Genomic DNA, 14,180 nt, shown 5'->3' on the forward strand with positions numbered 1-14,180 from the left:
CTTATAGTGTGATAAACTTAAGTTTTTGCAGTACATGGTCATTACCGATGAATTTGGCATTGCTAGTGATATACACAACAAATGAAATATTCTTGTCTAGGACTCAAGTATGTTTCTTTTACTTTATTGCATGTGTTTAACCACTTACCATATTCCTGCTGTTTATGCTTGCTTTGTTTGATCCTTGCTTTGCTGTTTTGTACTACCATACAATTTAACAGATCTGATAATCACTAAATGTTTCTGCAGCTAGACGTTCTATGCAATGGTGAGATCATGGGTAAAGACCACACCATGGAATTCATCTACATGACCCGCTGGAGGCTTCGGGGAGAAAATGTAAGCCATGAAAATACCAGTATCTCCACCTCTCCTCTCCTCTCATGTGTGAAATCTAAATCCCCTCATCTTTTCCACTGGGATGAGCAGTGTGGAAGACCCTATTACTTAATGCAGCTTCATAGCAAGTTATTTGGCTTTGCTCTTCATGGTATTTACAATGTAATGCAAAGAAACTAAGACAGCCATAGAACTTTAAGATTTATGGTGCGTTCAAGTCTTCCTGGGAAGTTCGTATTTACGAGGTGGGAAATCGTGTGTACGACGGTAGGTGCGTTCAAGTCACTTTCGTCGGAGTATGATGGCGGTGTGCCTTCTCTAAATTAATTACACAAAATTACAACACTTCTGCTTCTAGAAAATGTAGAGCAAATAATGTACATTAGTTGTATGTTGCTTTTTTATGTTTTTTAATTAATTTATGAAGCTGTTGTAAACTTTATTGTTGCATATTACATTTTTATACTGTGATGCTATTGTATTTTTTGCTGGGAATCAGCTTACTTTGTTGTAAATAGAAAAGCCTGACAATTCACTGCTAAATACCTGTAATATTGTGGTATTTCGCCATGTTTCTGACTGACACGCCCCCAACTCGTACAGATCGGAGCTTAAAGAAAATTACGAGCTTCCCACTGGTATTTACGACATTGTGGTGGCATTCATGTCAGTTCTGCTCGTAAATACGATCTTTCCGACATGACTTGAACGCATCATTATTCCAAAGCAAGTTGTTTCAATCCCACATCCCCCCTTCAACTGAGCAGGCACTTTATCAATTCTAGCATAATGATTGTAACTTTTACACAAGGCTGTCATGTAGTATGGAGGTATGAAGTTCAGGGTGTAATGAATCACTGTAGAGGTGAAGGGGGTTACAGATGCCCCACCGGAAGGGTCCCCACTCTGTTCTCATTCTCCTCTTGCAGCTTACCTGGGGTCTATTATGGTAATGCCACATCTTAATCAGGGTCGCTGTTTGCTCTGTTATATGTGTACGACTTTCTGTCTGTTTGGTACAGCCATCCATCAGGCTCTATTTTAGGCCATGTACACACTGCAGCTAAATCTGGTTGTCAGTTCATCTTTTAGTGCTTAATCCTGTTCTGTACACACAGAGTTCAGTAGTTTACAGGAGTGATGACCACATTCTGCAACCAAATTAACTGAAACAAACAGAACCAAACTGAGCAACTAGACGAGAACACTAGAACGTGTTTTCAAAAGATTTAATATAAGTCTAAGGTGTCCCCTGAATGTGTCTGTGAAGTTTCAGCTCAAAATACCCCATAGATTTTTTTTTTTATTCATTTTTTTAACTGCCTATTTTGGGGGATCATTAAATATGCGCCGAATCAGGCTGCGGCCCCTTTAAATTCCCTTGCTCCCCATCCCCGGAGCTCGCGCTTGCTTTAAACAGCATAAACAAAGTTCACACAGCTAATATAACCCTCAAAATGGATCATTACAAAGTGTCGTCATGCAGCATGTCTAATCACATTAGTATTTATTTGAATGTTTACATTTGATTCTGAATGAGTTTGGTAGTATGCTCCGTGGCTAAAGCTAACATTACACACTGTTGGAGAGATTTATAAAGAATGAAGTTGAGTTTATGAATTATACAGACTGCAAGTGTTAAAAAAATTTAAATAACGACAGTCTTGTCTCTCTGAATACAGTAAGAAACAATGGTAACTTTAAACACATTTAACAGTACATTAGCAACATGCTAATGAAACATTTAGAAAGACAATTTACAAATATCACTAAAAATATCATGACATCATGGATCATGTCAGTTATTATTGCTCCATCTGCCATTTTTCGCTATTGTCCTTGCTTGCTTACCTAGTCTGATGATTCAGCTGTGCACATCCAGATGTCCTGCCCTTGTGTAATGCCTTGAACATGAGCTGGCATATGCAAATATTGGGGGCTTACATATTAATGATCGTAACAGTCTGTGTTATGTTGAGATTCGCCTGTTTTTCTGAGGTCTTTTAAACAAATGAGATTTATATAAGAAGGAGGAAACAATGGTGTTTGAGACTCACTTCCATGTACTGAACTCTTGTTATTCAACTATACCAAGGTAAATTCAGTTTTTAATTCTAGGGCACCTTTAATCTAAATACGTAACTTCCCCTTCTTCAGCAACATCTCTTCTCTGATGACGTGTTTAGACGTGTTTCGCAATAGCGAACGACAATGATCCAATCCAATTCCCGATGGACATCAAGTCCCGTCCTGCATTTTTTTTTCTTGTTCAAAAAGCTGTTTGACTTCGATATATAGTACGTCACAATAGGGAAGAAAAAATTATCGCAACATATGTTTCATGCCGACTTTAATAACTCTATAAACTTGTTCACTTTATGAGCAAAGCTCATACAGCAAGTCCAAAAAAAACTTGTTTTTTTGAAAGCCTGTCACTCACATGAGATTGCAGCAATAGCAAATGACAATGATCCAATCCAGTTTCCCGATGGACAAAATCAAGTCCCGCCCTACATTTTTTTTTCTTGTTTTAAAAGCTGTTTGACTTGTATATGTCACAATAGAGAATGAAAAAAAGACAAAATCAAAATCCATTTCATGACGACTTTGAAAGCTCTATAAACATGTTCGCTTTATAAACAAAGCTCTTACAGCAAGCCAGTGATTCAAAACACTTATAAGTGGACATGGCAACTTGAAAAGGCCACTATGCAAAGCAGCCTTCCAAGCATAAACAAAACATGATGCCTCTGTTGAAAGTGGTTTAGTTAAAATGTCTTTGGATTAATCTTTGGATTACTTTGGTCAAAAATAGCACATGTCAATCATAGCAATTTCGAGATTGAGTCGTGTTCTCTAAATGCATGGAACGATGATTTAGGGAATTCACTCCCGTATTTAAATCACCCCTGAAACCTTACAGTGTGGACATGGCCTAAGTAAAAGTACTTCAATCAGTTTTTCTGTACTGTAGTGGTTAAAAGAACTGCTCATGCAGTTATTAAAATTTCACTGTTTTTTAAAGCACATAACATTTTCTTAAGTTGTAAAAAAATCATTTGCCTTTAAGATTAAATATAATAATTTAAAATTGTATATTAAAAACTATTTTTTTAATAATATAATATAATATAATATAATATAATGTGATGTTCTTATAGTGTTATTACACAAATAATTACTAAATAATATTAATTAACTACATATATTAATTAACTACATGTACTTATTATAGGGTTAGTGTTTGGTTTAGTGTTATTTACCTGTAATAATGCATACATTACTCTTATTATAGTAAATACATATAAGTCAAGTCAGCTTTTTTATATAGTGCTTTAGATAATATGGATTGTTTCAAAGCAGCTTCACATTGATAAACAGGAAAATAACGATCAATGATGTAAATTTAATCAAATATGTGAAAAATTCAAATTTTGCTGTTAAGCTGGTCTAAAAAGACAATAGTGTCGTTATTCAGTTTGAGTCAAGTTCAATGTTGATTCAATTCAGTTTCATAACAGTGTTGATGTCAAATCAGCTAGCAGCTCTGCAGAAAACATTGGTGTCATCATTCAGCTCAGTTCAAGTTTTGTAACATGTAACATGCAACAACATCCCCTTGTAATAAAGTGTATATAATATAATATAATATAATATAATATAATATAATATAATATAATATAATATAATATAATATAATATAATATAATATAATATAATATAATATAATAATCAGTTGACACCCCTAGTAATTAGTAATTGAGTTTGTTCATGTAATCTGCCAGAACTGCCATAATATTAAAGGAGTCATGAATTGAGAAATCAAATTTCCCTTGATCTTTTGACATATAGGTAATTGTACTATAAAAATGTCCTGTAAATTTCAGAACTCTATCTTCATAGTTACTCCAAAAACAGCTTTTATTGAAACCAAGCTCAGAAAACGTTTAATTTCGGATTTCGCCAAATTATTGTCATAGTGCGATGAAAGACCGCCTCTACAGAAGATCAACGTCTACTTCTAGCCCCGCCCACCGATTCACACATGTCATGTATTAGTAAATAACAGACAGACCAAACACAGGATTACTCTTGAACTATAGAGATGCATCTGATGATTACAAGATGTTTTGAAGTGGCAACTTGTGGAAAAACACAGTCTTTGCATTGCCATCCTTGTGATCCCATTTGTTTGCTTCATTTTACTGCGGATTCGTTTTTAAACAAGACAGTTCGAGGCAGGCTTTTCAGAGAGACTGAAAATAAAAGATGATGCAGTGGAAACTACATTGGATCAGACAGTAATGTCGCAACACACAAGTGTGAGTAACCGTATTTCTACCATATGTCGCTATTGCCTTGTCTGATACAGATCGTTTGATTATGTACTGAGTATTTATAATGTTGTGCCGCAGTCAAACTGAATAGTTGTGATTTGTTCTTTCATTTGCTTTGGAATTTATGGGGTTAATGCATTGGATAATTGGATGTTTTGTCATCAGTAAGACATTACAACACATGTAATTTTATTTAAAACACTGCAAATGACAATACGTTTTTCACTATATCGAAGATTATGAAATTTAATAGCCTATTAGAATGACAGTGACAAATAGTAGATTAATTCATAATTCCTTTAACATGAAACACCATACGTTATCACATGTCAACAATAACTGGTAACTCCAAGTACTTAAACATTATTTGCCATAACCGAGACTTATAAAACAATACGGATAAATGTTTCACATTGTTGGCAAATGTTTCAAGATATTTTTCAACATCATAAGTTTTCAAAACAATTTTCACACGTGTAATGTTGGGGATGTTGAAAATTATTTTAATATGCAAAACTGTTACCCAGTCATAGCACTGAGCATTTACTTCCAAGTCTTGAATATGGCATGCCTATCAAAGCGGAGTGTTCAAGCGAGAGGGTAAAAAACAGAATAGAAAATAGCTTATTACTTCTAAATTAGGATGTTTTTATGTAAAAATCTTGATAACATTATAATTGGACCTCAGAGAACATTAAAAAAAAAATGTTCATGACCCCTTTAATATCTCAAAAATTATATTGGATGACAACCATTAGAATAGAGTGCAACAACACCGGATGTAAAAATCTTATCATTTACAGAAATTAACTTTTAAATATATATATATATTGCATTTGTAATCAATGATCATAAAATAGTTTGGTTACACTTTATTTTAATGTGTCCCTGTTACAGTGTAATTATACATTTAAGTACTAATTATTTTTAATGAACTACATGGACTTACTATAGGGTAAGGGTAGGATTAGGGTTTGGTTTAGGGTTGCATGTAAATATGCTTAATTTATAGTTATTACTATAGTAAATACATGTAACTTGTAACAAGGACACATTAAAATAAAAAGTTACCAATAGTTTTATATTGCATGATAGTTTTTGATTCAATTACATAACTTGCAGTGGTTTGTAGGATGTTCATTTCCTTATAAAAGATGCTACAGTCTCGTACTCGTAAAATCTGAAAATACAAACCATGTCATGTGAATTTAAAGCTTGCATACCGTCATAAAGGATATGTCAGTTTTACACTCATCTACAACATGTCTCTTTCTCCAGGTATACCCAATGGTACTTGAATATCGACCACGCATTGACTTTGGCTAGGTTGAAATACCCTGCACTAATTTCAGCTTATGAACAGACAGCGAATTGAATGGACATGTCCAGTTCTGAAGATGTGTTCTACCCATCTCTTCTTGTTTAGTTTCATTAGTTTAGTTCTTGTGAAAAGATTGTCACTTACAACATTGTGATTTATGTCTCTTCCTGTGTTGTGGTTTATTTACCAAAGTGACAAGAAAGTTATGGTCTTCAGCAGTTTGCATATGATGGTAGCTCCCTTTGAAAATGTCACAATATAAAAATCTCAAGTATATGCGGCAGTGCCTTTTCCATTACATCATGTTATGAAGAACTTTTGACAGAAGTTGAGTTTATAAAGAGTTGTTTTTTACAGGATTTTTTCCTTTTGTGTTCCATGGACAAAACAAGTTCTACACGTTTTGAAAAACATGAGAATGAGTGACAGAATGTGAATTGTTAGGTAATTTTAAGTGGTTTAATACTAGGCTCCTGATGTTTAAAGCTTCTGGGCTTGATCAGACCTCAAACATCCTCTAAAGGTTTTAAGCTGGTCTGTTTTTGATTTTGTCAACTTAAGGGGTTTTATTTATTATAGGCCACCTCTGTGGCCTATGTGCCTCGTTTTTTATTTTTTATTATTATTATTATTATTATTTTTTTTTTTATCAAGTTGAAGTAAACTTTGCTAAACACATCGAATAGAGGTTTTACAATCATCATACTTCCCTGGCATCCTAACTGAGAAAAAATTGAGTTTACCATTGTGTCTCTGTTTTGGTTAATGGCTGGCAGGCAATGAGTTAAAAACTTCCTCACAATTTGTAATACTCTGGCTTGGTTTTTTGGATTTATAGAAACATGGGTATAATGTTCATAAATGCTGTCTTAATTCAAAGCTTTTGAGTCATGCGTGCCTGTTTTATGTCAGAATAAATCCTGAATCAAGTAGTCCAAAGAAAGAAATGTCAAAGCAAACGAAGAACCCATAGTTTATTCTTGCAAAACAGAATTAAGGGATTTGCAGGGCCACATTACAGTATTAGTCTGGTTATATTACACCAAAGACACTCTACAGCATCTGACCACATGGGATACAGGCTGAAAACTGTTTGCCTTGCCTTACAACTATACTCACAGAGGCCACGTGTCAAAGATAAAGCTTGAATTTCTGAGTAAGGAACAAAACTACTTAATTTGTTAAAAAATATTTTTTTCCCCAATATATATATATATATATATATATATATATATATATATATATATATATATATATATATATATATATATATATATATATATATAAAAAATATATATATTTTTTTAATGTCTTAACAAATCTCCCTGAATAATTACTTCTGATAAAATCTCACACATTTGATTGAATTCTAGTAAACAATCTTAAGCAACAATCAAGGTCCTCAAAAATAGAAAATATTATTATTTTGTTTTCACATTTAAAAATGACTTTGAAGTGCCGGTATAAAATATTGTGTTTAAGTGGAAGACTAATAATATTTGTTTAGAATAGACCCTTGAATTTCCTTGTACTGCAACAATGAACATGTATTTTTGTAAGAAGCCCTTGTAGATATTTTATCTTTAAAAATGGAAATTTCAATTCAATTTAATTATAAAATGGAATTGTATGTTGTATGTTTAACAAACATGAAATGCTGCTTAGAATATTCTATTTTTCAATGTCAAGTCCCTGAAGTGATTCCTATAGACATTAGAAATGTATATAACATATGACAGTTATTTGTGTGTCTTTGTTGAGAAGAAAAATACACTCATGAATGTTGAAGATATTGGTCTCCATGTGCCATTTTTTATTTCATACTTGTGTCATGGTATATTAAAATTGATAAAGAGACAAAACACTACATTATTATATTGAATGTGTTACAGATGGTTCAATTTTCTCTCCCTCCTGAATTGTCTCAATGCACAGCGGTGTGTGTGGAGCTCTGGGTGCGGCAGCACTGCCTCATATTTTCTATGTGATTTCATCTTAGGTTCATCTGCCAAGGATAGAATTTCTCCACGGCCAAAATCCTTTGACTTTTGAATTGGCTTTCATTGCTTTTGATGAGGAGAAAATGCTGCCAAAAGATCATAAAAAAAGAGACAGCTATCTATTTTTTTTAAAGGCTGACGAAATTGTTTGTGTGTGTGTGTGTGTGTGTGTCCATCACTCCTCAGTCTCTAAAATGGTAATGTCATACAGCATAATATTCATAAAGGCCCACCAGACTGCGGCTTTTTGCTTTCTGGGAGTTGATGTTCTGAAAGATGCACTGCTCTGCAGAGAGACACTGTCTGCTTTGAGCTCATGAAAGTGGATTTCTCCACTTTCTACAGGTCGGTCACAACACTTCTGGTTTTCCACTCTGTCATAGCCAGGCAGTATTTTTTTTTCTTCCCAAAAGCACTCTCTTCTGTCTAGGAAAGTGTATGAATCTCCTACCTGTGCCAAATGCATTCTCCATCTGCACAATAGAGAATTTTTGGAACCCTTGTATACTGCCTTTTTCTGTGAAGGTGAACAGGGTTTAAATTAGGAATTTGGAAGTGGGAAAACACTCAAATTTGGTTGATGATACTGCCTGGTGCCCTTGACAAGATATTAACTTGACAAGATAGCCACCCCAAAAAAAAAACATAATTACCTACAGTTTGTTAAAACCATTTTGTTATAATACTATATACATATATTTGCTGGGAAAAAAAAATAAAATATGAAATGTATTTAGGGATAAATACAAATAGTATATTACTAGATACTATGTACACAGTGTGTAAAACTAACTTTTTTGCCACACCTGCCAGTATTTACTGGCCATAAATGTTTTACTGAAAACAGGCAGTTGACAACAAAATTTTAGATGCAAGTGCAAATTCACAATTTTCAGGTATATAGAAAATAAATAATCAAATGTAAAATAACTGCATAGGCTTTACTGTATAAATTAAATATAGATCCTGAATAAAGTTACAAAAGTTATTCAGTCAAGAGCAGTGAGAGTTTTTTTCTTTATCGTTTGTTGTTTTATTAAAGGTGCCCTAGAACACTACAAGATGTAATATAAGTCTAAGGTGTCACCAGAATGTGTCTGTGAAGTTTCAGCACAAAATATACCCCATCGATTTTTTATTGTTCCATGTTTTAAATGCCTATTTTGGGATGAGATTAAAAATGCTCTGATATGGTGTGTGTACACCCTTAAATGCTCGTGCTCACCGCCCCCAAGCTCACGACTGCATTAAACATTGCATAAACAATACTGAAGTTCACAATATAACTCTCAAAATGGATCTTTACAAACTGTTCGTCATGCAGCACATCAGATCACGTAAGTATTGCATATTGTGGATGTTTACATTTGATTCTGAATGAGTTTGATGATGCTGCATGGCTAAAGCTACACTGTTGGAGAGATTTATAAAGAAAGGAGGAAGGGAGGAGGAAACAATGGTGTTTGAGACTCACTGTATGTCATTTCCATGTACAGAACTCTTATTATTCAACTATGCAAAGGGAAATTCAATTTTCAATTCTAGGGCACCTTTAAAATTAAAAACACAGACAGCAGCAGGAATATTAGGCTGCTGTCACTTTAAGACAGGCCTAATGCACAGATCCAATATATTGATACTCTAATAATAATATGTTTAATTTATATATCGCAGTTGAAGTCCATTTTTTAGGTGCATAAAACATACATTTGAAACAAGACAAGACCAAAACAGACAAACAACCTCAGTGTGAAGCAGCAGCCAATCACGCAGTGTACTCACACCAGTAGTCATCTCGTTTTTGACACTGTACACATGTTGTCTTTCTCAACTGTTTACGTTCACTTAAAGGTGCACTATGTAGTTTTTCCATCCACTAGAGGGCGCCTATTCAAAACAAAGGCATAGCTTGATGACGCCATGTTTTAGCACGGAATCTTGGGACATGTGGTTTTCACCTCACAGCTGGTGGAAATAATAATTTTTAACGTCATTGTAGTATGAAGCAAAGCAGGACCGAGTGTTGTGGGAGCTGAACGAGGCCACTGGAGCGATTGCGCAACACGCGCCTTGCGAGCAGCGGAACTCTTATTAGGCCACAATCGCCGGTGCTGCTTCCGCTTTTCCGGTCATGAGTTTGAGCTAACGCAGCTCTGTTTATTATTAGATACATTTGAGAGTGTTGAAAATGATGTTATAATGTTAGTCTGTGCGTTCGCTCGGCGGCTGCTGTGAGACACTTGATATACACTGCAGTAAGCTAGATTGATTTTAGAATATCATATGGCTTGTATTGATAAATGGCTTGTATTGATAAATGGTATGCAATTAATTTTAAAACGTATTGTATGATGAAGAAAATGCTGTATTACTATAGCTAAAAATAAAGCTTCATCTGTTTATGCTATGTTAGCTACCTCACAAAATAGTGTTTTTCTCTGAGGCATGGAAAAAGCATGGTACTCACAAAAAAATCAAGAAAATTTGATTTAAACAATAAGACTAAACGTGTTGAGCTATATAACAATAGTTTTCTGTCTGTAAATGTAACCAAACAGTTGTTCCCTTGTCTATTAAAACATGTAATATATTAAAGCATCTTTGTTGTTTCCATGGTTTCTACAAAAAAGATGACGCAATTGACAGGCAACTCCTCACCTGTCCCGGACATGTGAGGAGTTGATTAATATTGCAATTTTCTCACGATTTACAAATAGTTGGAAACATTTGAGATATATAACACTGATATATAACACTGGCCTAGTGGTTTTTGGATATTTTACTGCAAAACTTTTACATATTTCAGACATAACTGCATGTTTACTAGGATACTTGCTAAGACAGGCATTTTTTTTATATAGTTTTGTGTGAATTCAAGTGCAAGAACATGTGAAATAGAGTTTAATTCAGTATTCGCGCAAGATTGGGCTTTTTGGGCATGCGCTTCTGATGTTTGCGCACCGGAAATGTCCCATACCACACAAAAGTAATGAATTGAGTTCCCTTTTGCATTTTCTTGCACTTGAATATTTAAATTGGTAAGGCTCAAACAACTGTCCCAAGTGTCATTAACTTTTGTTAATGCTCATGTTCTCAAAACTTGTTAGGATTCATAAAAATGTTACTGGCCAACTGGAGAATGACACCATACTTGCCGATGCCGTTAATTTTAGGCCCTATATATTGTTTTTCTTTTCTTTTTTATACACCTGGTTTGTCTTTTAATATACATAGTATATATTGTTAACACTTTACAGTAATGCCTCTTTGTTAACATTAGTTTATGCAGACTCAAATGCCTAGGGGCTACCTTAATGGCTTCATGTGCAACGTTTATGATGACCAGGAATACTGTCCATGATGGCTGAAGACTCTGGCGAGGCACCCATGAAGGCTGGAGACAGGTTTATGACCTGAAGGTATTTGCAGAGAGTTTTAACTCTCAGTTAATTATCATTGAAAAGGACATATACCCTTTTAACCCTATATATTCTATATACAGCGTTCAGCGTAAATAAGTACACCCCTTTGAAAAGTAACATTTGAAAGCTAAATTTTAGACTACAAATGTCTAATTTAACAAGAATTCTACCACAAGTGAGTTTGATTATTCATTACACTGGTCTCCAGCAGACAGTGGTACAAAAATATAAAAAAGATGGAACTGCAACCATCTCACAGAGAAGTCCAGGTCATCCACGGAAGTTAACACCTTGACAGGAGCATCTTCTGATGAGAAGGGTTGAAGAAAATTGGTATGCAAGTTCACTGCAGTTATCTAAAGAAGTAGAAAGCCAAACTGGGGTGACTATTTCCCATGACACAATATTCCCATGGCTCTATACTGAAAGAGAAGATGCTACCATCACTACGTGCCCTTGGTTGTCACTTCTCCAACATGACAATGATCCTAAATATAAGGCCACTGTTGGATTTCTGAAGAAGAACAGGGTGAAATGTTCATGTCACACGTAAAGTTGTCTGTGTTTCATGATCATATCCTGGAGTCCCTAATCATTCAGATTTTGACTACATGCTACATGCTTTGACTACATTTCCCATAGCCCGGAAATTAACATTTCTTAGAATTAATAAACAATTGTAAGGCCTGCCCAATCGGCCCAACAGCGGTTTCCCACAGAATGGGGAAGGTTTCTTGCGCGTTTGGTCTTTTCATTGCGGCAAAGTACAAACCCAATTCCAAAAAAGTTGGGAAACTGTACAAATTGTGAATAAAAAACAAGTTGCAATGATGTGGAAGTTTCAAACTACAATATTTTATTCACAATACAACATAGATGACATATCAAATGTTTAAACGAAAATGTATAATTTTAAGGGAAAAATAAGTTGATTTTAAATTTCATGGTATCAACACATCTCAAAAAAGTTGGGACAAGGCCATGTTTACCACTGTGTGGCATCCCCTCTTCTTTTTATAACAGTCTGCAAAACATCTGGGGACTGAGGAGACAAGTTGCTCAAGTTTAGGTATAGGAATGTTGTCCCATTCTTGTCTAATACAGGCTTCTACAGATCTTCCTCTTTATGAAGCGCCAAATTTTTTCTGTGGGTGAAAGATCTGGACTGCAGGCTGGCCATTTCAGTACCCGGATCCCTCTTCTACGCAGCCATGCTGTTGTAATTGATGCAGTATGTGGTCTGGCATTGTCATGTTGGAAAATGCAAGGTCTTCCCTGAAAGAGACGACGTCTGGATAGGAGCATATGTTGTTCTAGAACTTGGATATACCTTTCAGCATTGATGGTGCCTTTCCAGTAAGCTGCCCATGCCACATGCACTCATGCAATCCCATACCATCAGAGATGCAGGCTTCTGAACTGAACGCTGATAACAACTTGGGTTGTCCTTGTCCTCTTTAGTCCAGATGACACGATTTGTTCCTAATGATAACTCACAATAAGCGACTTATTTCTGAACTCTGATGATTGAACTCTGAACTCTGATAGTACGATGCATCGTTTAACAAATCAACTAACTAGTCACGATGGTCTCCCGAAACTTTATTGTCACAAACCTGTCATTCAGCCACATTGGTGAATGATGTCACGCAGGTGGTGAGAAATAACTTCTTTAAATTAATCTGTTTGAGATCAAAGTAATGCTAGATGTTTTGCTATAAATTACGGACATGTACTAATGTACTAATTCTCATTTTCCTCAGTTATTTTGCTTTATTTCCAGATTTCAAGCTTAGACTAGAGCACGTACGCACATGCGCACTCTTCAAAAACGGTGCTTTCAATCTCTTGACAAACTAAAATATATAAATGACATTTGTATATATTCGAAATAAAAGATATAAATTATACTTAATGTCAGCTTGCTTATTTTGCTCAAGATAAGGATTTATTAAGTCCACATGTCATAAAAAGAAAAATAAACTATGCTTCTAACCACAGCGCGAGAGCTGTCATTCCAACCACACAAGTTTGCGATGCAATTTGCGAATGTTCATTTGAACTATGGTTCAAACACCAAATAGTTGTCTATAGTCATAGAAACACCAAATCGTTGAACTATGTTAGTAACAACGGAACTTGCGATGTTATTTGGCTAACGATGCTTTTGGGAAACGCACCCCTGATCAATAATCAGAGGTTATTGCTAAAGCAATTTAACAATGCTGCCCATGCTTTCTATTGTTAAAAGGTACCCATGTAGCCCCATTCAATCCCTTATATAACAACTTAGTTAAAGCTCTGACAAGCTCAGTCAAATTATTCTACTTACCCGAACCCTAGAACCTAACCCTACAATTTTACTGCAAGCAGGTCAACTCTGCACCATGTACTGTACACTTGTGCAAGAAGTTTGGCATCTCAGTTTGGCCTAATTAGTATCTTTATTTGCTCAGCTGTCTGCATTTATATGTCTGTGCTGGCTCCCCTAATGTTTGACCAAACATTTGGGCCACAGTTTTAACTGAGGCTCTTTTCAGTTTTTGACTGTACAGTATTAAATAAACATTTGGAAACACTTCTCAAGGTGAGGCAGGGTTGAAAATGATTCATTTCCATATATAGAGTCAAAGATATTGCGCAGCACTAGTATAGTCAATTATCAGAGTTCAGAATTAAGTCTCTTATTGTGTTATCATTAGGAACAAATCCTAGCATATTTGTGCTAGTGGCTTGATGTTTGCCAGTCAAAACCATAATG

General features: G+C 35.0%; 1 protein-coding gene across 7 annotated transcripts in view; it reads left to right on the plus strand.

Annotated features, from left to right (window-relative positions):
• pcgf5b (polycomb group ring finger 5b) overlaps window positions 1–7,207 on the plus strand; it is a 19,998-nt gene extending 12,791 nt beyond the window's left edge. For 2 of the 7 annotated variants that reach the window (XM_067369130.1, XM_067369126.1), the window contains 2 exons: window positions 250–339; window positions 5,955–7,207. In XM_067369130.1, coding sequence (XP_067225231.1) covers window positions 250–339; window positions 5,955–6,002 — 138 coding nt within the window. In that variant the 3' untranslated portion in view covers window positions 6,003–7,207. Of the gene's footprint in view, window positions 1–249 lie in introns of all 7 variants that reach the window. The other 5 variants (XM_067369125.1, XM_067369123.1, XM_067369124.1 and 2 more) reach the window with 4 other exon arrangements.
• Window positions 7,208–14,180: the final 6,973 nt, after the last annotated feature.

The sequence above is a fragment of the Chanodichthys erythropterus genome, chromosome 19 (genome assembly GCF_024489055.1).
Source record: "Chanodichthys erythropterus isolate Z2021 chromosome 19, ASM2448905v1, whole genome shotgun sequence".
Taxonomy (NCBI): domain Eukaryota; kingdom Metazoa; phylum Chordata; class Actinopteri; order Cypriniformes; family Xenocyprididae; genus Chanodichthys; species Chanodichthys erythropterus.